Here is a 26,191-nt window from a genome sequence, read left to right as displayed (position 1 = left end):
GATTTATCTCTCAGCAGTAAAGTCTCAGGTTCCCTGGGTCTGCTGAGCACCAGGTTCCCACCTCCATTTAAGCACTCGCCAGGTTCACGGATCTACTGGGCACTCACCTGGTTCACAGATCTACCGAGCACTCACTGATTCACAGATCTACCGAGCACTCACCTGGTTCACAGGTCTACTGAGCACTCACCTGGTTCATGGATCTACTGAGCACTCACTGATTCACAGATCTACTGAGCACTCAGCTGGTTCACAGATCTACTGAGCATTCACCTCGTTCACAGATCTACTGAGCACTCACCTGGTTCACAGACCTACTGAGCACTCACCTGATTCACAAATCTACCCAGCACTCACCTGATTCACAGATCTACAGATCTACTGAGCACTCGCCTGGTTCCCAGAGCTACTGAGCACTCACCTGATTCACAAATCTACCCAGCACTCACCTGATTCACAGATCTACAGATCTACTCAGCACTCACCTGGTTCCCAGAGCTACTGAGCATTCATTCACCTGATTCACAAATCTACCCAGCACTCACCTGGTCCACAGATCTACAGATCTACTGAGCACTCACCTGGTTCCCAGAGCTACTAAGCATTCACCTGATTCACAAATCTACCCAGCACTCACCTCGTTCACACATCTACTCAGCACTCATCTGTTTCACAGATCTACTTACCACTCGCCTGATTCACAGTCTGCTCCGCACTCATCTGATTCACCGATCCACTGAGCACTCCCAGCTCACCTAATTCAGTCTCTCGGCGTACTCACAGCACATTATGCAATGACTTTCTCTCTCCCTGACTTCCGTGTGAGCTCCTAGAGGATAACTACCATATCTTATTTATTTTTGCACCATCAGCACCTGACACTTAGAAGATGCCTAGAAGAGGCCTAAAAATGAATGACTCTGTCTTACAATCAAGTCAGAAACTTTCTTCTCTAGGACACTTCTATGCATCCACTGCCTCCAGTCTGAGAACAGCTATCATGGGAAAAAAAAAAAAAAAAAATTTTTTTTTTTTTTAAGGTATATTCTTTATTCTTCTTGAAAGCACCACCTGGCCCAATCCTGTTAATGTGTACATTTTATGACCTACTTCTTGCATTTGGAAAATATGTCTTTAAAAACCCAATGAAAGATAACCAAATAATAACAGGACTCAGTGTTCTTAACATCCGCCTGGCATTCCTCAAAGTGTACATTACCTCATTTAATCCTCACAGCGACCTACAAAAAGGTGCCATTACTACCCTCACATGACAGATGAGAAAATATGCAGCAAGAGTTTTGCATTACTTGCTAAGTGTCACTCAGCTAGGTCAGGAGAAGCCCTGGGATTCAACCCTGGTGGTTAGCCCCAGAGCCCAGGAACTCACCTGCCCCCCTGCAACAGAACATCACACTTTTCAACATGATTCCATTTTTTCTTCCATTTAATCCTCAAATAATTCTAAAATAAGCAGACCTGGTATTATTACAGTTTATAGATGAGACTACAGAAGAACACCTCGTCTCCCACTCTAGTGGTTTTTTGTTTGGTTTGTTCTGTTTTTTTAATCCCACTGGGCTCATAAAATTCTCCTGGAATTGGTTGAAAATAAAATATGAGTATTTAACAGCTCCTGCTGGGAAAACTGGATTTCCACATGCAAAATGATGAAGCAGGGTCCATACCCACACCATATACAAAAACTAATTCAAAATGGATCAAGAACCTAAATGTGAGAACTAAAACCATATAACTGTTAGAAGACAACGAAGGAGTATTGCTTAAGGAGCTAGTTTTAACAATGAATTCTTATATATGATACCAAAAGCATGAGCAACAAAAGAAAATAGATAAACGGGGCTTCATAATAATTAAAAACTTTCATTAATCAAAGGACTTTATCAACAAAGAGATAACCTACATATTGGGAGAAAATTTGGGGGCAGCATATATCTGCTAAGGGTTTAATACCCATAGTATACAAAGAACTCCTACAACTTGAAAACAAAAAGACAAACAGCCCAATTGCAAAATGGGCAAAGGACTTGAATAGACATTTCATGTGAAGATTCATGTGCCAACAAGCACATAAAAAGATGCTCAATATCATCAGTCATTAGGAAAAAAAAAAACAAAAAAAAAACCAAACCTGTTGCTGTCAAGTCGATTCTGACTCATAGCGACCCTACAGGACAGAGCAGAACTGCCCCATTGAGTTTCCAAGGAGCATCTGGTGGATTCAAACCGCGGAACCTTTGGTTAGCCCCCGTAGCCACTACGCCACCAGGGTTTCATTATTCATTAGGGAAGCAGAAATCCAAACCACAATGAGATAGCACCTCATCTCCATTAGAATGCTATGAGAAAGAAAAGGGAAAATAACAGATGTTGGTGAGGACATGGAGAAAACGGAACCTTCATCCATTACTGGCGGGAATCCAAAATGGTTACAGCGGCTGTGGAAAAGGCAGCTCCTCAAAAAACTGAACATAGAACTACCATACCCAGTGCCGTCCAGTCAATTCTGACTCACAGCGACCCTATAGGACAGAGTAGAACTGCCCCAACTACCATATGACCCAGCAATCCCAATCCTAGCTATATACCCAGAAGAAACAAAGGCAGGAATACAAACAGCAATCTGTACCCCAATGTTCACTGCAGCACTTTTCACAACAGCCAAAAGGTGGAATCAGCCTAGATGTCCACTAACAGATGAACGGATAAACAAAATGTGATATATTCATATAACGGAATATTACTCAGCCATAAAGACAAAGTCCTGATATACGCTACAACACGGATAAATCTTGAAAATATCCTGAGTGAAATAAGTCAGTCATGAAAGAACGAATACTGTATGATCCCATATGATTTCCCATTCATTTCCTCATAGGAAATAGGGCAAATGTATAAAGACTATAGCCTTTTAGTGGTTACCAGCAGTAGGAGGAAGGGGAAAAAGGGGAGTCACTATTTAGGAGTCACTGCGTTTCTGTTAATGATGGGGGAATAATCTTTAAACAGGTAGTGGTAATGGTTTCACAAGGGCAGTGGTGATACAGTGGCAGAAGTCTCACCTTCCATGCAGGAGACAAGGGTTCAATCAATGGCCAGTGGACCTCAAGCACAACTACAAGCCACCCATTAATGGAGGCTTGTATGTTGCTATGATGCTGAACAGGTTCCAGCTGAGCTTCCAGATTAAAAAAAGGCTAGGAAAAAGGCCTGGCAATCTACTTCCAAAAATCAGCCAATGAAAACCTCGTGAATCGCAATGCTCCGTCCCATTGTGCGTGGGGTTGCGATGAATCAGGGGCTGACTCAGCGGCAGCTAAGAACAACAACAACGGTTGCACAACGTGATAAATGTAGTCAATGTCCCTGAATTACAGACGTAAAAACTGTTGAATAGGCAACTGTTTTGTTGTATTTTACCACAGTAAGAGAAATGAGTGTTTATTTCCCAAAGAGGTGTTCATTTCTCACCTGAAAAACATATAGATTTATTTCCCAGTAACTACTTTGGTTACTTAGGTGCAGGGTGCCTGGAGGTAGGAATGATGCATAAATGACTTCGGCAACCTCTCCTAAGCTGAGGATGTGTGTTGCCGAGGACTAAGGAGCCTCAGAGTACTTTGCTCTTTAACCGCGTTGTCAGGGCTGCCCGAGAGGCTGCTGTGCCTGTGAGCTGCCCTTCCATATCTTTATCGTGGCATCTCTCATTCCTTCTTTTCCATCTATTTTCTCTGCCTTTTGGGCTGCCCAGGATAGGCGAGGCAAGGGGGGTGATACAAAGACAACATTCGTTAAGGAATGTATCTCTGCTGTTGATGTGGCCTCCAAGTCCCACACTATAACCTGCCTGGAGATGAGAGTGAATACAAGAAAAAGTGACTTATAAAAGATCTTATTTCCAAATATCAGCCCTGCCAGGTGCAATGTATACACACTATTCATTGAGAGTCACCAACCTGGAGAACAGCTTTGTGTGTTCATACTTGAGCTCCCTTCTGTCTGATGCTTTAACCCCTTCAGTATTCAAAGGAAGTATTTTCCAGTGGCTCCTGTTTAGGTCCCCAATACAGAAGGAGACACACTGTGATGGCAGGCTCTCGCCCCTGAGCCCTTGGGCCTTGGTCACTTCAGGGATGAGGAAAAATGATCAGAGCTCTTAAAATATTATTCAAAATGTTTTCTTAACTTAAAGCACAATAAAAATTATTTTAAAAAAAGTTTTCTTAAACAACTCAAGAATTACATCTCATTTTGTTACCTTAATAGCTAAACTAAAACCAAACCCACTGCTGTCTAGTTAAATCTAACTCATAGCGACCCTATAGGACGAGCAGAACTGCCCCACAGGGTTTCCAAGGAGCGGCTGAAGGATTCGAACTGCTGACCTTTTGGTTAGCAGCCATAGCACTTAACTATTGTGCAACCAGGGCTCCCCTTAATAGCTAGCACTTGTCAACTAGTGGTTCCCATGTGCTACATACAGTTCTAAGTGCTGTATATGTATTAATTCATTTAATCCCCAGAACAACCCTTCGAGGTCGGTAATTGTACAGATGAGGAAACAGAATTACGGAAGTTACATGATTGCCTAAGGACACCCAGCTCGTAGGCGTAGAGCTGGGATTTGAAACAAGGCAGTGTACCCTGGTGGCACGATGGTTAAGCGCTTGGCTGCTAACTGTAAGGTTGGGGGTTCAAACTCACGCAGCAGCTTCCATAGGAGAAAGACCTGGCAATCTGTTCCTGTAAAGATTAGAGCCTAAAAAACCCTACGGGGCAGTTCTACTCTGTCACATAGGGTCGCTATGAGTCGGAATCGACTTGTTGGCACCCATAACAACAGTGTAGTCACAGAGATGCACCCTGTGTCACTATACTCTACCACCTCCCTTTCGTTGGCATAAAGAAATAATCTCCACCATATTCTGGCTGTGCCAGTAGAAAGCCAGTAAAGAAAGCAAGCGACAACAAAGAAAAGTCGGAGGACAAAAGCATGGTTTTAAAGATGCTTTTCTACATAGTAGAATCCCCTTTTCCATACAAAAGCTTAAGCAGAGTCCACAAAACAGAGTCACTCTCCTTTGCTCCCTCACCTACCCACTTCTCCTGCTCCTTGCCTCTGAGGTGTCTCTGGGTAAGCTCTGGACTCCCAGGACTTAGTGTAAAACCTATGAGACGGCAGCCCTGGGCATTTGCAACGAGCAGCTCGGGGCTCCCCAGCGCAGGCAGGCCGCGGTCACCCGTGGCGTCAGAGTCAGGGCGAGCAGCCAGCTCATCATTTGCAAAAACTCTACGTAAAAGAGGACTTTGGGGTTAATGGATTATTCTCAGAATGAATGGAAAAACATACTAACATTTGCACAAGAAGTCTGCCACATGGAATAATTTATGAGAAAAGTCAGTCTTCCAGAAAAAAAACCCAGCAACGAACTGTATTTTCTGCAGAAAAGCTTGCTCTTCTCAAATCTGAAAAAATGAGGGCAGCTTTAACCTTTTTATGTTCCATCTTCTCCTGTTATTTCAGAAATATGAACTGCTCTCAGGCAGCCACACAGGAGAGCTATGGAGGATAATTCAAAGGGCTTTGATGCCATTAACATAGGTGAAGTCTTCATGCTAAAAGGAGCCTTGCCGGTTCTTCTCAAGTCCAGGGCAATGACCACCAGAAGTGGACTCCCAGCCTCTTTTCACTGCCACACACAAGCAGTGCCACACCTTTACTGCTGGCCACAGCCCATCCTGCTCCACGAAATGTATGAATGGGGTATGTCAACAATGCAGGGTTTACACATCCATCTGAGGCTTAGGAACAAAAGGCTTTGAGAAGCCACATAAATCAGTAATCTGTGCTTCATGAAGACAGAGGCTTGAAAACCCCCTTTCTGAGAGGAGGCAGAATTTTGATGGGTCCACAATTAAGAAATCTCCGCCCCTCAGAAAAATAGTTAAAGGATGAACTATCACTTATGGGCACTAACTCACAGGCTGGTTAAGATCTTAGCCTGGAAGAAACTGTAGGAGGCACCTGTGAGCCTTTCGTAATGTAATTTATTCAGTTATACACACTCAGTCCCTGGCGTTGTATGATGGAAGCAGATACAGGGTGACAGAAGAAAACAATCATCCTTAAGGAATCAAAACCAAATAGACTTAATCAAATATAGTATACAGAAGATGATAAATCTAGAAATTAGAAGACAGAACTTTAGCAACTCCAGGACTCAGGCCTATTTCTTGTGCTATCCCTCCCACCCAGAAAGGACAAAAGAAATCATTAACTTCTGCAGTTTTAGAGAAGGAAACTGAGGTCCGGAGATGCTATAGGACTTGCCCATGGGTACACAGGACATCCTATTGATAAAACTACCTGAAGAAGTCAAGCTACCTGCATGATTTAGTTTCCCACAGAGAAGTCTTTTTGTAGGAAACCTTGGCGGTATAGTGGTTAAGACTTACGTCTGCTAACCAAAAGGTTGGCAGTTCAAATCCACCAGATGCTCCTTGGGAACTCTATGGGGCAGTACTACTCTGCCCGACAGGGTCGCTAGGAGTTGGAATTGACTCAACAGCAATGGGTTTTTTGGGGGGAGGATCTTAATTTCAAAGGCAGTCAATATATTAGCTGGGCTATGCTATGAATTGTACATCCCTAGGTTCTCAGGAGACCACAGATGCTGTATCTGACAACCAGGAATGGATCTGGTTAATGAACACACACTTCATGAATACTGTAAATGCCATGGTATCTGTGTAATTCAAAGACTTCCATTCTAATGTGCTTTTGAAAGTTAACATTCTTTGATTCTTCTACTTTCTCTTGGGAAGTACCTTGGAAACTTCAGTCAGAAAGTCAACATTAATTCTTACAGGACCATTTGCTAGGGTTGAAACACCTGTGAACAGCTTTAAATGCTCCTTCCACTTCAGACCTCTGCAGCACACCTCTTCACAGCATTTCAAGTATCTCTACACAATCCTCACTCCCTAAACGCCTGCTGATGTCAGCAATCTTTTTTTTTTCTTCTGCTCGCCATCCCTACTCCAACCCTGGCCACCAAGCAGAGTCCAGGGCATATTCTTGTTGACCAACTGAATCGTCAAACCCTTAACATCATAAGTGGTCGTATGAAGAAAAGGAAAAAGGCCTTCTGGTTTACGGTATCATATTCACTCAAATTTTGGTGCATGGTTGAATTTTGCTACTCAGATTTATCTAAAAACTTAATTAAGAGAAAAGAGTAAAAGATGACTGTGAGGCGAAAACTTAGGTAACCAAGATAGTAACAAGAAGGGAAATTCATGGAGTGTAAGACAAATAAAAAAAGATGATAAATTAATAAAGAAGAGATTTGTCTGTTAGGTGCCAACAAGTCAATTTCAACTCATAGTGACCCCATGTGACCAAGCAGAACAGCCCCATAGTGTTTGCTAGGCTGTAATTGCACAGGAGCTGATTGTCAGGTCTTTCTCCCACAGCACTCACTACTGGGTGGGTTCAAAAGGCCAACGTTTCGGTTAGCAGCCAAGCGCTTAACCGCTGCACCACCAGTGTTACTTAAAGAAAAGCTACCATCCCAATATGTCAAAACAGGGTTCCTGATGAATAAACAGTTATAGTGCAAGGAGATAAGATGTGACCATCTTCTCTTTGTCATGGAAACGTGGAATTTTATTATCTTCCTAAAACTGAAGATACGGTTTATGTCATCTAAATGGCTGTGTTCTTTTATGTATTTATTTTGCTTATGAGTATGACAAATGTTTAGATAAATGACAAGAAATCAATAACAATGGCACACTGATAAATTGCTATACTTAAAACTCTAGAGTCTTACTTGTTGACCAAAGCTCCAAATGGGTTTTTAGTCCAACTACATCTTCCTAACTTTCAGCAACAATTTCAAATAGAACTGCCTGTTAAAGGTTAGAAGGATTTTTAATAACATCAACCAACATTTTCAATTCCTCATACCCTGTTAAAAAAAATCTACCAGCCCTGTAATCACAAATGACAGCATCTTCTGCTCAATGACAGAAACTACTAAGTGGCCATTTTCTCAGTACTCATCTTGGAAAACAAAAGGCAGTATCAGACAGCAGAGAGAGCAATGACTAACGCGTTATCGGGCCAAGTCCCTTCTGTTCACCTTTTGATACTGTAGTCGCTCTTTCTCCAAATGTGTCAGAGTAGAACAGAAATGAAGGAAGCTTGTGACTCGGTCCTAGAAGCAGGAGGGGACTCCTCTGGGAATGGACAAAAGAGCTCAGCTGTGAGTCAGAATCGATTCCATGGCAATGGATTTGGTTACAGGAATCACCAAAGAACCAGTGTTTTCAGGGGAAACCAAACAGCTCTGCTGAAATGTTTTAACAGCAAACGCAGTGCTTTTGCAGAAGCCCAATAATTATCCTTTTTAAGAAGAGTTTGTCATGCAACATGCTTGGGAGCTTATTTTTTATGGGCATATTTATGTGTGAGATCATACTATGTAAAAGACAGAAACCTTAAACATAATTCAAACCAAGGCACTCTTAGGACAAGCATGCCCTTGGAGAGAAATTTATTTTAGTTTTAAAGAGCCTTTGTTGTACATATAGCAAATGAATCCAATTCAGCCACAGACCTGTGGAAGCCAACTGAGGCAAGATGAAACTTCCTACTCTTAAAATCCAAGAAACTGAGAGCTTGGTGAAGTATGAGCTAGGTAGACAGAAGGGCCTGAATTAATCACGTTTCTTGGGTCAAATACAGAAATGGTTCACTGGCTAATATCTGCTCAGGATACGACAAATTCACACTGCAGTCTTAGAAATAAGGGATCAAAACCATAGAATTTTTAAATTAAAGATGACGAAGTTCAAGGCTTTCATTTAACAGATCAAGAAAATGAGGTTCAGATAAATTAAGCGATTTGCTACAGAGAAAGAAAATGACTTGCTCAGAGTTATTCAACTGGTTAATGGAGGTCTGGGTCTAAAGCCTGACTTTTTTTTTTTTTCACTTTTATTAATTTATTTTATTTTTGTTATTGTTGAAAATATGCACAGCAGAACCCACACCAACTCAACAATTTCTACATGTATAATTCAGTGGCATTGATTATATTGTTCAAGCTGTGTAACCATTCTCATCCTCCTTTTCTGAACTGTTCCTCCCCCATTAACTTTAACTCATTGCCCCCTAAGCTTCCCATCTAACCTTTCAAGTTCCTGATGCCAATTTGATCCCATATGGATAGATCTTAAAAGAGCACAATACTCAAGGCAGACATACGTTACTAATTAAGGTAAACTATTGCCTTTTTTTTTTTTTTTTTTTTTTGCTTAATTCAAAAAAAGACTTCAGGGAACAGTTTTGGTTTAAAGATTCAGGTTTAAAGATGATCTCAGTTCAACAGTTCGAGGGTTTATCCAGCCCCAATGGCTCCAGAAAATCTGGATTCTATATGAATTTGCAATTCTGTTCTTCACTTCTCCCCTTTTGATAAGGATTCTTCTATAGAATCTTTGATCTGAACATTTCATAATGGTAGCCGGCCACCATCCAGTTCTTCTGGCTCTTCTGGCAATGGAGGCAGTTGTTCATGGAGGCAATTAACCATGCATTTCATTTCCTCCTCCTGTTCCTGACTCTCCTTTCTCTGTTGCTCCAGACAGATAGAGACCGATTATTGTACCTTGGATGGCCACTTACAAGCTTTTATGACCCCAGGCACTACACAATGAAATAGGAAGTAGTACAAAAGCACTGGCAGTGGAGTGGTTAAGAACTCAGGCTGCTTACCAAAAGGTCAGCAGTTCAAATCCACCAGCAGCTCCTTGGAAACCATATGAGGCAGCTCTACTCCATGCTATAGGGTTACTATGAGTCGGAATCCACTCAAAGGCAATGGGTATGGGTACAGAAGCACTAAACAGGGTATCGGTAAAATCTAACCTTTTGACTGCTAATGCAGTGTCATTTGTACCCCACCCAAACAACCACAAATGGCCCTTCCTCTGTGGAACGAAGAAGTTACCATTTTATGGAAGTCACAACCAAGTGCCCTACCTTGGTGTAGGTCAATAGGAAGTATTGCTCTTCCTACCTACCCTGAGGTGTTGTATTGGTGGTAATAAATTAATCCAAAGTGACCAGCTGCCATGAATGCTAACTGCATTCTAACTACGTCACGAGAATGCAGCTCACTGCAGAGCCCTGCTGGTGCAGTGGTTAAGAGCTTGGCTGCTAACCAAGATGTCTGCAGTTCAAATCCACCAGCTACTCCTTGGAAACCCTATGCGGCAGTTCTACTCTGTCCTACAGGGTCGATATGAGTTGGAATCAACTCAACTGCAACGGTTTCTTTTCTTTTTTTTTTCCTGAGTAGCCTTTAAAAAGACTGCTTGGTGAAAATAATTTGAAAGGCTCTTTGAGGCAGCAAAGAAAAGGAAGCTTTTATTTTTCCTGCCTTCTTGGTGGAATAGCAGACTTTCATCTGCTATCAGAAGAGGTTCCTTCGATGAAACCTCTGCACTCACCATGGAACCAGGGAGCAATGGTGTCTGAGGTTTTCTGGTAGCCGGCTCGCAGGGGTAGCTGGTCCTCTTTAAACCATCGGATGATGTCCTCCTGGGCAAAGCTGGAGGCTGTCCTTGTCTTCCCCTGGTTTCTGTTATTGGCAAAGTTTTTAAGTTAGATTTAACTAATTTGAAAATAATGCCTTCAAAAATTGTATTCTGTCTATCACACACTTCAAGATCTAATCACATGGGCTGAGCTGATGGGAGGTTAAACCCCTACAAAACACTATTACAACTCCTCAAGGGTAGGAAATTAAAAGGAACTTAAATATGTTACTTGTCCTTCAAGTCCTCCTGGGCTAGTCGTGAATCTGAGCCACTGCTGTGTTAATACATAGATTTTAATTCATTTTTAGTACAAATTAGAAGCTCCATTAACTCCCAATTAAAATTTATAGAAAATAAGCATTAGAAGGTGGAATACACCCCAGAAACATCCCAGCACTATTTTCCTGGACAGCAGAGACTTGCAAAATGAAAGAAATCAAAGATAATAAACTTATTTCTTTCCCATTATTTTCATTATTTGATTTTCTGTTTCCACTAATCTCCAGACTTGCTCTCTTCTCTCTCCCCCTTTGAAGAGGTTTAGTGCTACTGAAAGACAAGTCTCAAAAAGACCAAGTACCAGAAAGAAGACTGTTTGAAGACCGGTACGAAACAGACACAGCCAGCAGAATAGCTTTGAAATAAATTCAGTAGCAGAATTTAAGTTCTGGGATGTAAGTCAATTTCCACTGCAAAAAGTAATACAGCAATGAATTAAACATTTCTAAGTCTTACTCAACAGCCCACTAATTTTGAGTAGAGTTCAAATTAAAAAAACAACAACAACAAAGAGTCTGGACGATTTACTGCGATTTCCCATAATGTAAGTTAACTTACGGCTCTTTATGCTTTTTATGGGCATATGGCACCATGAGTTACGTATGATATATGTATTATATACGTGTATGTATATTATGTGTAATCTGTTGTGGTCGAGTTGATTCCGACCCCTAGTGACCCTATAGGACAGTGTAGAACTACCCCATAGGGTTTCCAAGGCTGTAATCTTTACAGAAGCAGTCTCCCACATCTTTCTCCCATGGAGCAGCTTTCGGTTAGCAGCTGAGTGCTTAACCATTGTACCACCAGGCAAATATGTGTATACCCATATGAGTGTATATATGTATGTGTGTTTGTGTACCCCAGTGGTGGCAGCGATAGTGCAGCAGTCTGCTTCCGTAAAAATTACAGCCTTGGAAACCGTATGAGCAGTTCTACTCTGTCCTTTAGGGTCCCCTATGAGTTGGAATAGACTCAATGGTAACTTTTTCTTTATGATTTGCAGAGCAATTTTGGAGGCAATCTTCTATGACTTTCCTGGGAAACAGACGACGCACATACATGTGATTATATGGGAAGTTCTCGTACTGGCTTTCATATTAGGTTCTTTTCTTTGGGAATTCCTTGGCAATTAAGCAAAACTCCAAAGAGAATGGAGGAGCCAATCTTCGTCCCTGGGCTGGGCTCATGAGAAGCACTTCATGCAGTGTCTTAAATTGGAAAAAATGAGCTAACGGCACAGCTTAACATAAGAATTGCCCTTTTTAAGGGCTGCCTTTATTGCTGTCAATCAAATACACTGTGCTTGAAAAATATTGTGGGTAAGGGTCCTATTGCAAGCTGTATTCCTTCTGTATTTTGGGAGAGCCTGGAGAATAGGAGTGAGTTACCAGCAGACAGCCATGCTGAGGTTCTGCGGCCAATGTGCAGACAGACAAGGGTCAGTGCTGGAAAGAGACAGGTTCAAAAGGCTCATGCACCTCCTTATGACCTGTTCACAAAACTGCAGGAAACATGCATCTCCTGATTACCTTTCTCATTTTGTTGCCCATTAAAAAAAAAAATTGCTTCCTAAACTGTCACTTTGTAAAACATAGTCATTTAGTGTTGGTCCCCAAGTCCCAAAATGGATATTTTCAACTGAGTAAATAGGAATTGGAGCCCTGGTGGAGAAATTGTTAAGAGCTCAGCTGCTAAACAAAACGCTGGCAGTTCAAATCCATCAGCCACTCCTTGGTAACTCTATGGGACAGTTCTACTTTATCCTATAGGGTTGCTATGACTTGGAATTTGGGTTTGGTTTGGTTTCTGGTAAGTAGAAATAATTATAGTAGAGAAAAAGTTCTACCTTCCTATTTCCTCTGAGATCGTAATCCCTGTTACAAAAACACCCTGAAGATAACTACTGACTCCAAGAAAAAGGAGACTTTTGTTTTTCATTTCTCCATAGTCTTAACAAAGGAATGTTTTTAAAAGTTTTCATTTCAGAAGGCAATGCTTTAGACTGTTCTATTTCATTCAATCAATAATTGATTTTAAATATTTTCTTTCTAAATAGATCCCTATATCTTTTTTATATGAAAACATGAAAAAATATATATAATTTTATAATCAGTAAACATCAGAGATAGGGGTTTCTGCTATCCTATCACTGTTATTTTTTCATAGGGATTTGCCAAAAACAAACTCTTCTTCTTATCTCCTGACAGCAGAGGAGGCAAAGGTACCACTATCACCAAATAGAGAGTCCATTAAAAAAAGAAGCATTTCCACATTCTTAAATTATTCACTTGGCAAGTTATCCCAGAATGAGAATTGCCATTAAACCTTTAATCCTAATGGAAATGTAGTTTCTACTTGTCACATAAAAGTCAAAAAGCCCTTAGGTTCCTACTTAGATATTCTTTCACTACTGAGAACAATCTTGAGCATTGATGGAACCCGAGTGGTTTCCTCTTCTTCGCACATCAGCTTGCCTATTGCCATTGAGGGGCTGGGGTCGGGGAGAGGCACAGGCAGTTATCAATAATCAGTGAACCAGCTTATGAGGAGAGAGGGCGGACAGAGAAGAGACAGCATCCAAGTCCACTGCCATTGTGCAAAGCACATAACTCCATGCTCATGTTCATGAAATTATTGGGTATACTAATTATAACAACTGTGGAATTTTACAGGTTAGAAGGAATAAATTCCTAACCAGGTATCTCAGGAAGACGAGATTAGAGGTGAGGCTGAATTTAATTACACAGGCTGCCAGCCAGCCCTCCATTCCCCATGGCTGGTCATGCAATTTGTCTTTAATCAGCCCATTTTGACGTTTATGCTGAAAGCCACCTGTGTGGCTTCTTACCTAAGAGGTTGTCTAGGGTATCTCGCTGGGCTTAAGAATTGAGGCTTGGGCAATAGAGGGGGTCTTTTTGGTTTCTGCGCAGCATTCGGCGGACTCTGCAGTCCCTCGTTGTTTCTTCCTTTTTGGGCCGATAGGGATAACCTCTTGTAATCTTCCCGAGCTTGTTTAGCCAAGGAGCGTCTCCTCTCATCTGCTGCTTTGGATTTTCGCACTGGAAGAACAATGGGAGAAAAGGCCCTTGTCAGTCCACAGAGACGGTTAGAAGGATCAGCACTGCACAGTGGTGAACAGAGTGCACTCTCAGTAGATTAATTGTCTGCTTTTAATCATGACCAATCATGATCAATATCTATTATTCAGATAGTTAGGGTTTGCCCATTTATAACAGCCCAGACTTCACTGTAGAATTCCTGTCTCTGTGGGAGTTTGGGGTTTTCCTAAAAGGGAGAAGGAAGCAGGAGGGGGAGAAGGAGGAGGAGGAGGAAGGGTGAGACAGAAGTAGAGAACAACGTGTGGAAGAATTTTTTGCAGTTGTCAAAATAAGTGATGCGTCAGCTTGAGTGTGAGGATTCAAGTTGGCAGGCACATTTTCATAAAAGGTATCGTCACATCCCTCACGCACTGGTGCTCAGGATGCCATATGCCCTGAGCCACTAGCAAACATCAAGTACTAATCAGTGGTTCATGGCTGTGGATAAGGCGAAAGAGCAGTGAGGCTCTCCAGAGGTTACGCTTGGTCGGGTCCTACTATGAACTGAACCAAATGTGAACCAGCCTGCCAGACCAAAAAAAAAAAGTGGTCTTTAACCACAGATAATTGTAGAACACTGTGGCACAGATAAAAGTACCTAAGGCTGCCTTTTAATACTGCTTTGTAAAATAAAGGTGTTTTTGTTGTAGCAAGATAGTGTTAAAGAGCTCTAATGCAAGATATTAGAATCATTTTTACCAAGTGTATTTACCGAAGGTATTATTGGTCAAATCCTGTTATGTTTGACTTCAAAAAGATGTCAAACAGAAAACTTCCCTGATATTGTGAAAGACCAGAAGATATCTATCCAAGAAGCTCATTGAACCCCACACAGGGTAGATTTCAAAAGAAAGTCACCAAGACATATTATAATCAAACTTCCCACAGCCCAAGATAAAGAGAGAGTTTTAGGGATAAACAAAAAGTCATCTACAAAGGAGAGTCAATAAGACTAAACTCTGACTACTCGGCAGAAACCATTTAGGCAAGAAGGCAATGGAATGACATATATAAAGCCTTGAAAGAAAAAAATTGCCAGCCAAGAATTATATATTCAGCAAAACTCTCTCAAATAAAAATACAATGGCAAAATTAGGGCACTTCCAGATAAACAGAAGTTTAGGGAATGTGTAAAAACCAAACCAAAATTACATCAAATATAAAAGGGAGTCCTCTGGTTACAGAATCAATTATATATCAGATAACAACCTAAGACTAGGGCAAAGGACAGAACAACCAGGTATCAACCCAGACAAAGTTACAGAAATAAATCAAAGCTAAAACACTGAAAATAGGGAAATGGAGACATCAATATGTAAAAGATGACAACATTTAAACAAAAAAGATGGACTAAATAATGAAGTCATAGATCTTTCATATGGAGAGGAAGTCAAAGCAATATCAAGAAATAAAAGATTGGTTTAAACTTAGAAAAATATAAGTAAAATTTAAGGTAACCACAAAGGAAACTAACATTCCTACACATCAAAATAAAAAAGAAGAAAAGCATAAAGATTGAGCAAATACAAAATCAACAATGAAAAAGATGAAAAGAAAATACATAAAGAAAAACAACTCAGCAAAGAAAATTAAGTGGAAAAAAAGAAACTGTCAACAGCACATACACAAAAAGACATCAAAATGACAGCACTAAACTCATACCTATCAATAATTACACTGAATGTAAATGGACTAAATGCACCAATAAAGAGACAGAGAGTGGCAGAATGGATAAGAAAACACAATCCGTCTATATGCTGCCTACTGGAGACACACCTTAGACTCAAAGACACAAACTAAAACTCAAAGGATGGAAAAAATATATCAATCAAAAAAGAGCAGGAGTAGCAATATTAATCTCTGACAAAACAGACTTTAAAGCAAAATCCACCACAGAGGATATGGAAGGACACGATATAATGATTAAAGGGTCGATATACCAAGAGGACAAAACTGTAATAAATATTTACGCACCTGATGACAGGACTCCAAGATAAAAATTAAAAAAAAAAAATTTTTTTTTATATTTACACACCCAGTGACGGGGCTCCAAGATACGTAAAACAAACTCTAACAGCACTGAAAAGAGCAATAGACAGCTCCACAGTAATAGTAGGAGGCTTCAGTACACCACTTTTGGCGAAGAACAGAACATCCAGAAAAAAGGTCAATAAACACACGTAAGATATAAATGCCACAATCAACCAACTTGATCTTATAGACATACACAGAACACTCCACCCAACAGCAGCCAAGTATACTTTTTTCCAACACACATGGAACATTCTTCAGAATAGACCACATATTAGGTCATAAAGCAAGCCTTAACAGAATCCAAAACATAGAAATATTACAAAGCATCTTTTCTGACCATAAAGCCATAGAAGTAGAAATAACAGAAAAAGCAAGGGAAAAAAAAAAAATCAAATACTTGGAAACTGAACAACACCTTGCTCTAAAACCACTGGGTTATAGGAAAAATCAAGGATGGAATAAAGAAATTCACAGAATCAAATGAGAATGAAAATACATCCTACCAGAACCTTTGGGACACAGGAAAAGCAGCGCTCAGAGTTCAATTTATAGCAATAAATGCACACATCCAAAAAGAAGAAAGTGCCAAAATCAAAACTTTAACCCTACAACTCGAACAAATAGAGAATAGCAAAAGAAGCCCACGGGCACCAGAAAAAAGGAAATAATAAAAATTAGAGCAGAAATAAATGAAAAGTGAATAGAAAAACAATTGAAAGAGTTAACAAGAACAAAAGCTGGTTCTCTGAAAAAAATCAACAAAATTGATAAATCATTGGCCATACTGACAAAAGAAAAACAGGAGAGGAAGCAAATAATCCGAATAAGAAATGAGATGAGTGATATCACAACAGACCCAACTGAAATTAAAAGAATCATAACAGAATACTATGAAAAATTATACTTCAACAAATTTGAAATCCTGGAGGAAACGGGCACATTTCTAGAAACACACTACCTACCTAAACTAACACAAACAGAGGTAGAACAACTAAATAAACCTATAACAAAAGAAGAGATTGAAAAGGTAATTTAAAAACTCTCAACAAAATAAAGCCCTGGCCCTGATGGCTTTACTGGAGAATTCTACCAAACTCTCAGAGAGTTAACACCAGTACTACTGAAGGAATTTCAGAGCATAGAAAAGGATGGAATGCTGCTCCCGAACTCATTCTATGAAACCACATAACCCTGATACCAAAACCAGGTAAAGATACCACAAAAAAAGAAAATTACAGGCCTATATCTCTCATGAACATAGATGCAAATATCCTCAACAAAATTCTAGCCAATAGAATCCAACAACATATCAAAAAAATAATTAACCATGATCAAATGGGATTCATACCAGGTATGCAGGGATGGTTCAACATTAGAACAATATCAATGTAATCCATCACATAAGAACTACATGATCTTATCAACTGATGCAGAAGAGGCATTTGACAAAGTCCAAAAACTATTCATGATAAAAACTCTCAGCAAAATAGGAATTGAGCTGAAATTCCTCAAATAATAAAGGGCATTTATACAAAGCCAACAGCCAACATCATCCTAAATGGAAAGTCTGAAAGCATTCCCCTTGAGAATGGGAACCAGAGAAGGATGCCCTTTATATACTCTTTATATACTCTCATTCAACATTGTGCTAGCTAGTCAAGAAAAAGAAAAAATGGGCATCCCAACCGGTAAGGAAGAAGTAAAAGTACCCCATTCACTGATGGTATCATCTTATACATAGAAAACCCCAAAGAATCCACAAGAAAACTACTGGAACTAAGATTTCAGCAAAGAATCAGGATACAAGATAAACATACAAAAATCAGTTGGATTCCTCTACACCAACACAGAGAACTTCCAAGAGGAAATCACCAAATCAATACCATTTACAATAGCCCCCAAGGACACAAAATCTAAACAGAGACATAAAAGACCTCTACAAACAAAATTGCAAGACACTACTGCAATAAACTAAAAGAGACCTACAAAAGTAGAAAAACATATCTTGCTCATGAATAGGAAGACTCAACATTGTGAAAATGTCAATACAAAACGACCTAGAGATACAATGCAATACTGACCCAAATTCCAATGACATTTTTAAGGAGATGGAGAAACAAATCACCAGGTTCATAGGAAAAGGGAAGAGGCCCCAGGTAAGTAAAGCACTACTGAAGAAGAACAAAGTGGGAGGCTCACACTACCTGATTTTAGACCCTATTATACCACCATGGTAGGCAAAACAGCCTGGTACTGGTACAGCAACAGATACATAGACCAATGGAACAGAATTGAGAATCCAGACATAAAGTCATCACCTATGAGCAGCTGATAAGTGACAAAGGCCCAAAGTCACTTAAATGGGGAAAAGGCAGTCTCTTTAACAAATGGTGCTGGCATAACTGGATATCCATCTGCAAAAAGATGAAACAAGACCCATACCTCACACCATACACAAAAACCAACTCAAAATGGATCAAAGACCTAAATATAAACTCTAAAATGATAAAGATTATGGAAGAAAAAATAGGGACAATGCTAGAAGCCCTAATGCATGGCATATACAGAATGCAAACCATAGCTAACAATGCACAAACACCAGAAGAGCAACTAGATAACTGGGAGCTCCTAAAAATCAAACACTTATGCTCATCAAAAGACTTCATCAAAAGAGTAAAAAGACAACCTACAGACTGGGAAAAAAATTTTGGCTACAACATATCCAACCAGGGTTTAATCTCTAAAATCTATAAGATACTGCAAAACATGAATCACAAAAAGACAAATAACCCATTTTAAAAATGGGCAAAGGATATGAACAGGCACTTCACCAAAGAAGACACTCGGGCAGCTAACAGATACATGAGGAAATGCTCATGATCATTAGTCATTACAGCAATGCAAATCAAAACTAAAATGAGATACCATCTCACTCCAACAAGGCTGGCATTAATCCAAAAAACACAAAAAAATAAATGTTGGAGAGGTTATAGAGAGACTGGAACACTTATACACTGCTGGTGGGAATGTAAAATGGTACAATCACTTTGGAAATCAATTTGGCGCTTCCTTAAAAAGCTAGAAGTAGAAGTACCATAGCTCCAGAAATTCTACTCCTTGGACTATATCCTAGAGAAATAAGAGCAGTCACACAAATAGATATATGCACACCCATGTTCACTGCAGCACTGCTGACAACAGCAAAAAGATGGAAACAACCTAGGTGCCCATCAACAGACAAACGGATAAGCAAATTATGGTACATACACACAATGGAATACTATGAAACAATAAAGAACAATGATGAATCCATGAAACATCTCACAACATGGATGAATCTGGAAGGCATTATGCTGAGTGAAATTAGTCAGTCGCAAATGGACAAATATTGTATGAGAACTCCATTAAAAGAACTCAAGAAAAGGTTTAAACACAGAAGAAAACATTCTTTGATGGTTAAGAGGGTAGAGAGGGAGGGAGAGGGGAATTCACTAACTAGATTAGACAAGAATTATCTTAGGTAAAGGAAAGGACGGCACACAATACAGGGGAAGTCAGCACAACTGGACTAAACCAAAAGCTAAGAAGTTTCCTGAACATAACCAAACACTTCAAGAGACAAAGTAGCAGCGGTGGGGGTCTGAGGACCATGGTTTTGGGGGACACGTAGGCCAACTAGCATAATAAAGTTTATTAAGAAAATGTTCTGCATCCCACTTTGGTGAGTGGCATCTGGGGTCTTAAAAGCTCGCCAGGCCATCTAAGATGCATCAGTTGGTCCCAACCTACCCGGAGCAAAGGAGAATGAAGAACACCAAAGACACAAGGAAAATATAAGCCCAAGAGACAAAAGGGCCAGATAAACCAGAGACTCCATTAGCCTGAGACCAGACATACTAGATAGTGCTGGGCTACCACCAATGACCACCCTGACAGGGAACACAAGACACTCCCTGACAGAGCAGGAGAAAAGTGGTAGAGAACTCGAATTCACATAAAAAGGCCAGACTGAATGGTCTAAGACTAGAGAAACCCCCGAAGGCATGGCCCCCAGGCTCTCTGTTAACTCAGAACTAAAACCATTCCTGAAGCCAACTCTTCAGCAAAGATTAGACTGGACTATAAAACAAAATAATACTCGTGAAGGGGGTGCTTTTTACTTCAAGCAGATATATGAGACTAAACGGGCAGCTCCCATCCGGAGATGAGACAAGAAGGCAGAAAGGGACAGGAGCTGGTTGTATGGACACAGGCAACCTGGGGTAGAAAAGGGGAGTGTGCTGTCACATTATAGGGATTGCAACTAGGGTCACACAACAATATGTGTATAAATTTTTGTATGAGAAATTAACTTGAGATATAAACTTTCAACTAAAGAACAATAAAAAAATTTTTTTCATTATACTAGAATTTCACTGCAAGAATAGGAAGACCACCGATTGGATATTGCAAATATTTTCATTTCACAGAAGCTGTCATTTTAATATTTATTGTAATGGGATTGTACATCAGTTTAGGGTTCTCAACATCCTGCAAATATTGCCACTGCTGGTCTCTTGCCCCAGGCTATCCCGAGAGATGGTCTGGAGGTTAAGGCTTCAGTGTCCTGAGCACAGAACTTCTAACCCTACCTCAAACCCCAATTCTTCTAGCATCCTTGAGCATTCTCTAGTCTGCCTTCATCTGTATTGACTTATTCTTCTCCTACGAGGTTTATTTCTGGCCCTGCTAACCCAAGTGAGTTAGGGTTTGGGTCACAGGAATGGGATGAATGTTAATATATCCAGCCTGTTGTTATTCTGTTTTTCTGATTCCAAAGTTAAAATGTGTTCGGTGTCGAAAATTTAGAAAATACAGACTAACCAAAAAGAAGAAAAATAGAAAATCCCCAATCCCAACCCTCTAAGGAAGCTAATGCAACATGTTGGTATATAGCCTTCTAAGGAGCCCTGTTGGCACAGTGTTTAAACACTCAGCTGCTAACCAAAAGGTCAGTGGTTTGAACCCACCAGCCACTCTGTAGGAGAAAGATGTGGCAGTCTGCTTCTGTAAAGATTACAGCCTTGAAAACTCTATGGGGCAGCTGTACTCTGTCCTATAAGGGTCACTATGAGTTGGAATCAACGCTACAGCAATGAGTTATATAGCCTTCTATTCCTTTCTTCTTCATATACTTAATCACAGTAACATTAGGATAGTTTTCATGCTATATTATAATTTTTTTTTCCCTCCAAGCTGAAAAGATGCCATGAACATATTCCCAAGTCATTAAACGCTCTTCCAAAACATAGTTTTTCATAGCTTTATACCATCCCATCATATAGATATAAATTTGATGGTACAAAGACGAATTGAGAACCATTCTGTTAGTCAACAGGTTAGCTTATAAGCATGTGATTGGAATTTAGTGCTAAAACCTCTCTCGACACCCCACCAAGTGCTTCCTAGACTGATGGTTTAATGCAGTGAAGGAATTAGCTCAGGGAGAGGCAGGTGTGACTGAGGGCTCCGTGTACTCACGAGATGCCTGCCACTCCGAGTCTTCTTTCCAGTTCTTATAAATCTGCTTGGCTTTCTCTTCATCAATTTGTTTTATTTCTTCATCTTCCTTTTTCTTCATGGATTCTTTCTTCTGTTTAAAAAACCAGAAACAAACACGAGTGAGTGAATCAGGCAGTTTTCCAGGAGGACAAGGGCACACCGGTTACTATTTAACTCTCTGGCCCATTAGAGAGGGACTTGTGTTGTGGGAAAAGCATGGACTCTGGAATCAGCAATACCCGAAGCCGGCTCTCATACTACCCTAGCTGCAGAACCCGGGGTGGGAGGTTTACTAAGCCTCTCTCAGGATGTCTCCCCACATGTAAAATTAGAAAATTAAAAACTATTTCAGAGGGTTATAGTGCGTATTCGATAAGTGCCTAGCACAGTGTGTCTGTAATACATGGCAATCTCAACTGTACCTCTACGTGTCCTTGAACAATGAGTCTGAAAATGCAGCACAAACATATGATTTTAGGTGACTCAAAAATGTTTTTCCTTAATAAAACAGAAAATATAACAAAGCACCTCTTTGTGAAGGGAAAACATAAAATAAGAAATATGAGTCTTCCTTTAAAAAGGGAATTCATTTTTAACTAAAGAGACAATAATCAACTGTTATGGATTGAATTATCTCCCCCCAAAACATGTGTTATAAATCCTAACTTCTGTGTCTCTAGTTGGAAACCCTGGGGGCATAGTGGTTAAGAGCTATGGCTGCAACAAAAAGGTCAGCAGTTCGAATCCACCAAGCACTCCTTGGAAACCCTATGGGGCAGTCCTACTCTGTCCTACAGGGTTCCTGTGAGTCGGAATCAACTCAGTGGCAGTGAGTTTGGTTTTGTTTGTTTGTTTCTATGCCTGTGGTCATAATCCCATTTGAGAATGGGCTGTCTCTGTTATGTTAATGAGACAAGATTAGTGTAGGGTGTGTTTTGAGTCCATCTCTTTTTGAGATATAAAGGAGATTGAATAAACCAGCAGAGCAGATAAGGAAAGACACACGGCAAGCCACATGAAGACAGCCCAGGAGCAGAATCTCAAAGAGACAAGGACCTTCCTCTAGAGCTGACAGAGAGCGAAAGCCTTCCCCTAGAGCTGGCACCCTAAATTTGGCCTCCTAAACTGTGAGAAAATAAATTTGTTTGTTAAAGCCACCCACTTGTGGTATTTCTGTTGTAGAAGCACTAGATAACCAAGGCACAAACCCGATCATTCAGCCCTAAAAAGTACTTGGTTTATTTAGACACGGCCTTCTGAGTGCTTGTAAGAAAACTGAATTTACAACTCACTGAACTAAATAAAAGCCTTGGTTAGCTAACTGATGGAACAACTCAAAGAGTCAAGCCAGCCTGACCATGCTTTGTCCTCTGTCAGAAATGACAGGTTTTTTGTTTGTTTGTTTTTTCTGTTGTGTTTTCCCAGAAAAGTTAAAAATTTTCTTGCTGTCAAATTATTTCTGTGTAATTAAAACATAAATGCTGATACTGTGAAACTTGTTTTGGCTCATTGTGGAAAGTCATAAATCTCAGTTAATGTAATTGACAGTGATACTTCATAAACTGTACTTCAAATAGAACTAAACTTTTGAAGCAATTACTGTTGCATTCTTTTCTTACATTATTTTCCTTCCTAAAGCTAAGCCCCTTTGTTTGTCAATATTATAAAAACCACAGAGCAGCTTCTGGTAGTTGAAACAACTCTTATGATTTGCCATCTCGCTGAAGCTGTTTACAAGCCTACAAAAATAAAAGTGCTGCTTAAAAAAAAAAAACACAAACCCGCAGCCATCAAGTCGATTCTGACTCAGAGCAACCCTATAGGATAGAGTAGGACTGCCCCATAGGGTTTCCAAGGAGCAGCTGGTGAATTTGAACTGCCAACCTTTTGGTTAGCAGCTGAACACTTAACAGCTGTGCTGCCTGGGCCCCAAATTACTGCTAAAACCCAAAACACAGTGCCCTTGAGTCAAAAAATTACTGTTAGTAGTGTCTAAATTTAAACAGGGAAAAAAAAACCCTTAAAAGCAGAGCTTTGTTCGTCTTCCACATGCATATGTATTTATTTTAATATAATTATAAAAACATAATTATGGCAATGAACTATGACATCATGGCTATTATTGCTTAGGATAAGCAAAAAGTTTTAAAAAGTGAGTTTACTTAAGGAAAAAAATAATAATACAGCTGGTATTTGGTTGAGAAGACAATACTCAAGTGTCTGATTAGAAAGGAATATTTAGTAAATCATATTCCTTTCTAATCTGCAGTGTAATTAGGTATGGGCACAGTGGGAAGGGAGACAAAATTAATGAGTTTCACAGAGTAACGAGAGGAGATCTGGCCCTGACCACTGTATTTGTTCAAAACGCAGGAAACTTAGAACCTGTCCTGAGTTTCACTGTCTAAGAATTCCTCCAGAAAATGTACTTTAAGCAAAATCCTTAAAAGCTTGCCTTTCTTTTCTCTGTCTAGAAAACCATCATGTCCTTTTTAGAAGTGTTTTGCTAGAAACATGTGGATCAAGGACTTGGGACTGTAGCCAAGCATGGCACATCAAGGTGAAGGCTAAGAACTGAAGGGGCAAGAAAGCTGAGGCTAGAGACTGCTTCAGGTGCACAGAGTTCAAGGTGTGGAGGCAGAGGTCAGTGTGATCCAGGAGGACCAGAAAATGAGGCCAAGTCCATGTATGTCATACAGAAAGCCTCTTGTCCCCACCAATTGATGGAAATACTTTACAGAATGCCTTCCCGCCAGCTTCCTTATTATTGTTGTTAGCTGCCATCGAGTCACCCCCGACTCATGGCAACCCCATACATAACTAACCGTTGTGATCCATGGGATTTTCATTGGCTGATTTTCAGCAGTACATGACCAGGCTTTTCTTCCTAGCCCATCTTAGTCTCAAAGCTTCACTGAAACCTGCTCAGCATCACAGCAACACTGCAAGCCTCCACTGACAGGTGGGTGGTGGCTGCACAGAGGTGCACTGGCTGGGAATTGAACCTGGGTCTTCCTCATGCAAGGTGGTAATTCTAACACTGAACTACCACTGCCCCCAGCTGCCTCATTGTTGTCGTTAGGTCCATCCATTCGGTTCTGACTCATGGCCACCCTATCTATGTACAACAGAACGAAACACTGCCCAGTCCTGCGTCATCCTCACAATCACTGCTATGCTTGAGCCCATGGTTGCAGCCACTGTGTCAATCCATCTTGTTAGGGGTCTTCTTTTTCACTGACCCTGTAATTTACCAAGCATGCTGTCTTCCTCCAGGGACTGGTCCCACTTGATACCACATCCAAAGTACGTGAGATGTCATCCTTGCTTCTAAAGGAGTTGCCTCCTTTGATCCTCACAATTCCCCACTGAGAAAGAAGGCTCCATGCTATTACCTTTATTTTACAGAGAAGCTTGGCAAGTCATTTTCTCATTCACTCTCTCAAATATAGATAAAATTTCTTAAGTTAGAGGAAAGGAGACAGAATGGTGCATGGCCCTGGGTATTATCATAAAAGGGTGTGAAAGCTGAAAGTTTGACTTGAGTCACATCTAAAATATTTGAGAACCACTGATCTAGTCCAACTCCCCTTATTTCAAAGTCAAGGCCCAGTCTAAACACTGACGTGCCTCAGAGCTCATATGTCTTCTGTTTTCCAGCCTTACTCTCTAGATGATCTCATCCAGGCTCATGGCTTTAAATAACATTTGTATTCCAAATCCCTTACAATGCCTACATTATTTCTCTGCTGTCCTCTCCCTTCTCATTTATTCGTTACAGCCATACTGACCACTCTGCTGTTCCTTGACCCCGTCAAGTAAGCTCCTGACTCCATAACTTTATACTGGCTATTTTCACTGCCTGGAACATTCTTTCCCCAGAGATCCACATGGCTTCCACCTCCATTCAGATCCTTCAGGTCTCAGTTCAAATACTATCTTCCTCGGGAGGCTCTCTCTAACCAACTATAACCAAAAAAACCCAAACCCACTGCCGTCAAGTCGATTCTGACTCAGCGACCCTAAGGACAGAGTAGAACTGCCCCATAGAGTTTCCAAGGAGTGCCTGGTGGACTCGAACTGCCGACCCCCTTTGGTTAGCAGCCATAACACTTAACCACTAAGCCACCAGGGTTTCCAACTACATGAAATATCAATTCCCACCTTCATCCTAGCATTCCTCAGCTCCCTCATCCTGCACTTTATTTTCCTCCATGGCTCTTATTATCACCTGACTTCAGATATATGTTCATTTGTCACCCCCATCCAGAATAAAATTTTCCTGACGGCAGAGGTTTTAATCTATTTTGTTCACAAATGTATCTCCAATGGCTGTAAGAGAGCCTAGCATATATGTGCCTAGTACATAGAAATACTCAATAAATGTTTGCTGAATGACTAAAGGGACCCTTTGTGTTTCTCAAGTGTCATCGCATTAAAATGATATAATGTGATCTGTGCAACACTGCTGAAAATTTCTTTCAGACTTGCTATTGCTGCTATACTAGAAAGAAATACGTTTATACCAGTGGTATCCACAGGGGAACCACAATCCAAAACGTCATCATGATTTCTGAAAATCTCCAAAATGCAAGTGACCCAAG

At 40.4% G+C, this 26,191-nt stretch overlaps 1 protein-coding gene across 2 annotated transcripts in view; it reads right to left on the bottom strand.

Moving 5' to 3' along the window:
• The window catches only part of SH2D4A (SH2 domain containing 4A), an 83,058-nt gene that overhangs the window by 6,320 nt on the left and 50,547 nt on the right, over positions 1-26,191 (bottom strand). For both annotated transcript variants that reach the window (XM_003412493.3, XM_064272753.1), the window contains 3 exons: positions 21,567-21,678; positions 13,763-13,973; positions 10,543-10,673 (listed from right to left, as the gene is read on the bottom strand). In XM_003412493.3, the coding sequence (XP_003412541.2) occupies positions 10,543-10,673; positions 13,763-13,973; positions 21,567-21,678 (454 nt within the window). The remainder of the gene's footprint in view (positions 1-10,542; positions 10,674-13,762; positions 13,974-21,566; positions 21,679-26,191) is intronic.

Source organism: Loxodonta africana, chromosome 19 (assembly GCF_030014295.1).
Source record: "Loxodonta africana isolate mLoxAfr1 chromosome 19, mLoxAfr1.hap2, whole genome shotgun sequence".
NCBI classification, from domain to species: domain Eukaryota; kingdom Metazoa; phylum Chordata; class Mammalia; order Proboscidea; family Elephantidae; genus Loxodonta; species Loxodonta africana.
The sequence above is the reverse complement of the archived record's forward strand: the minus strand, read 5'-3'. Positions and strand labels throughout refer to the sequence as shown.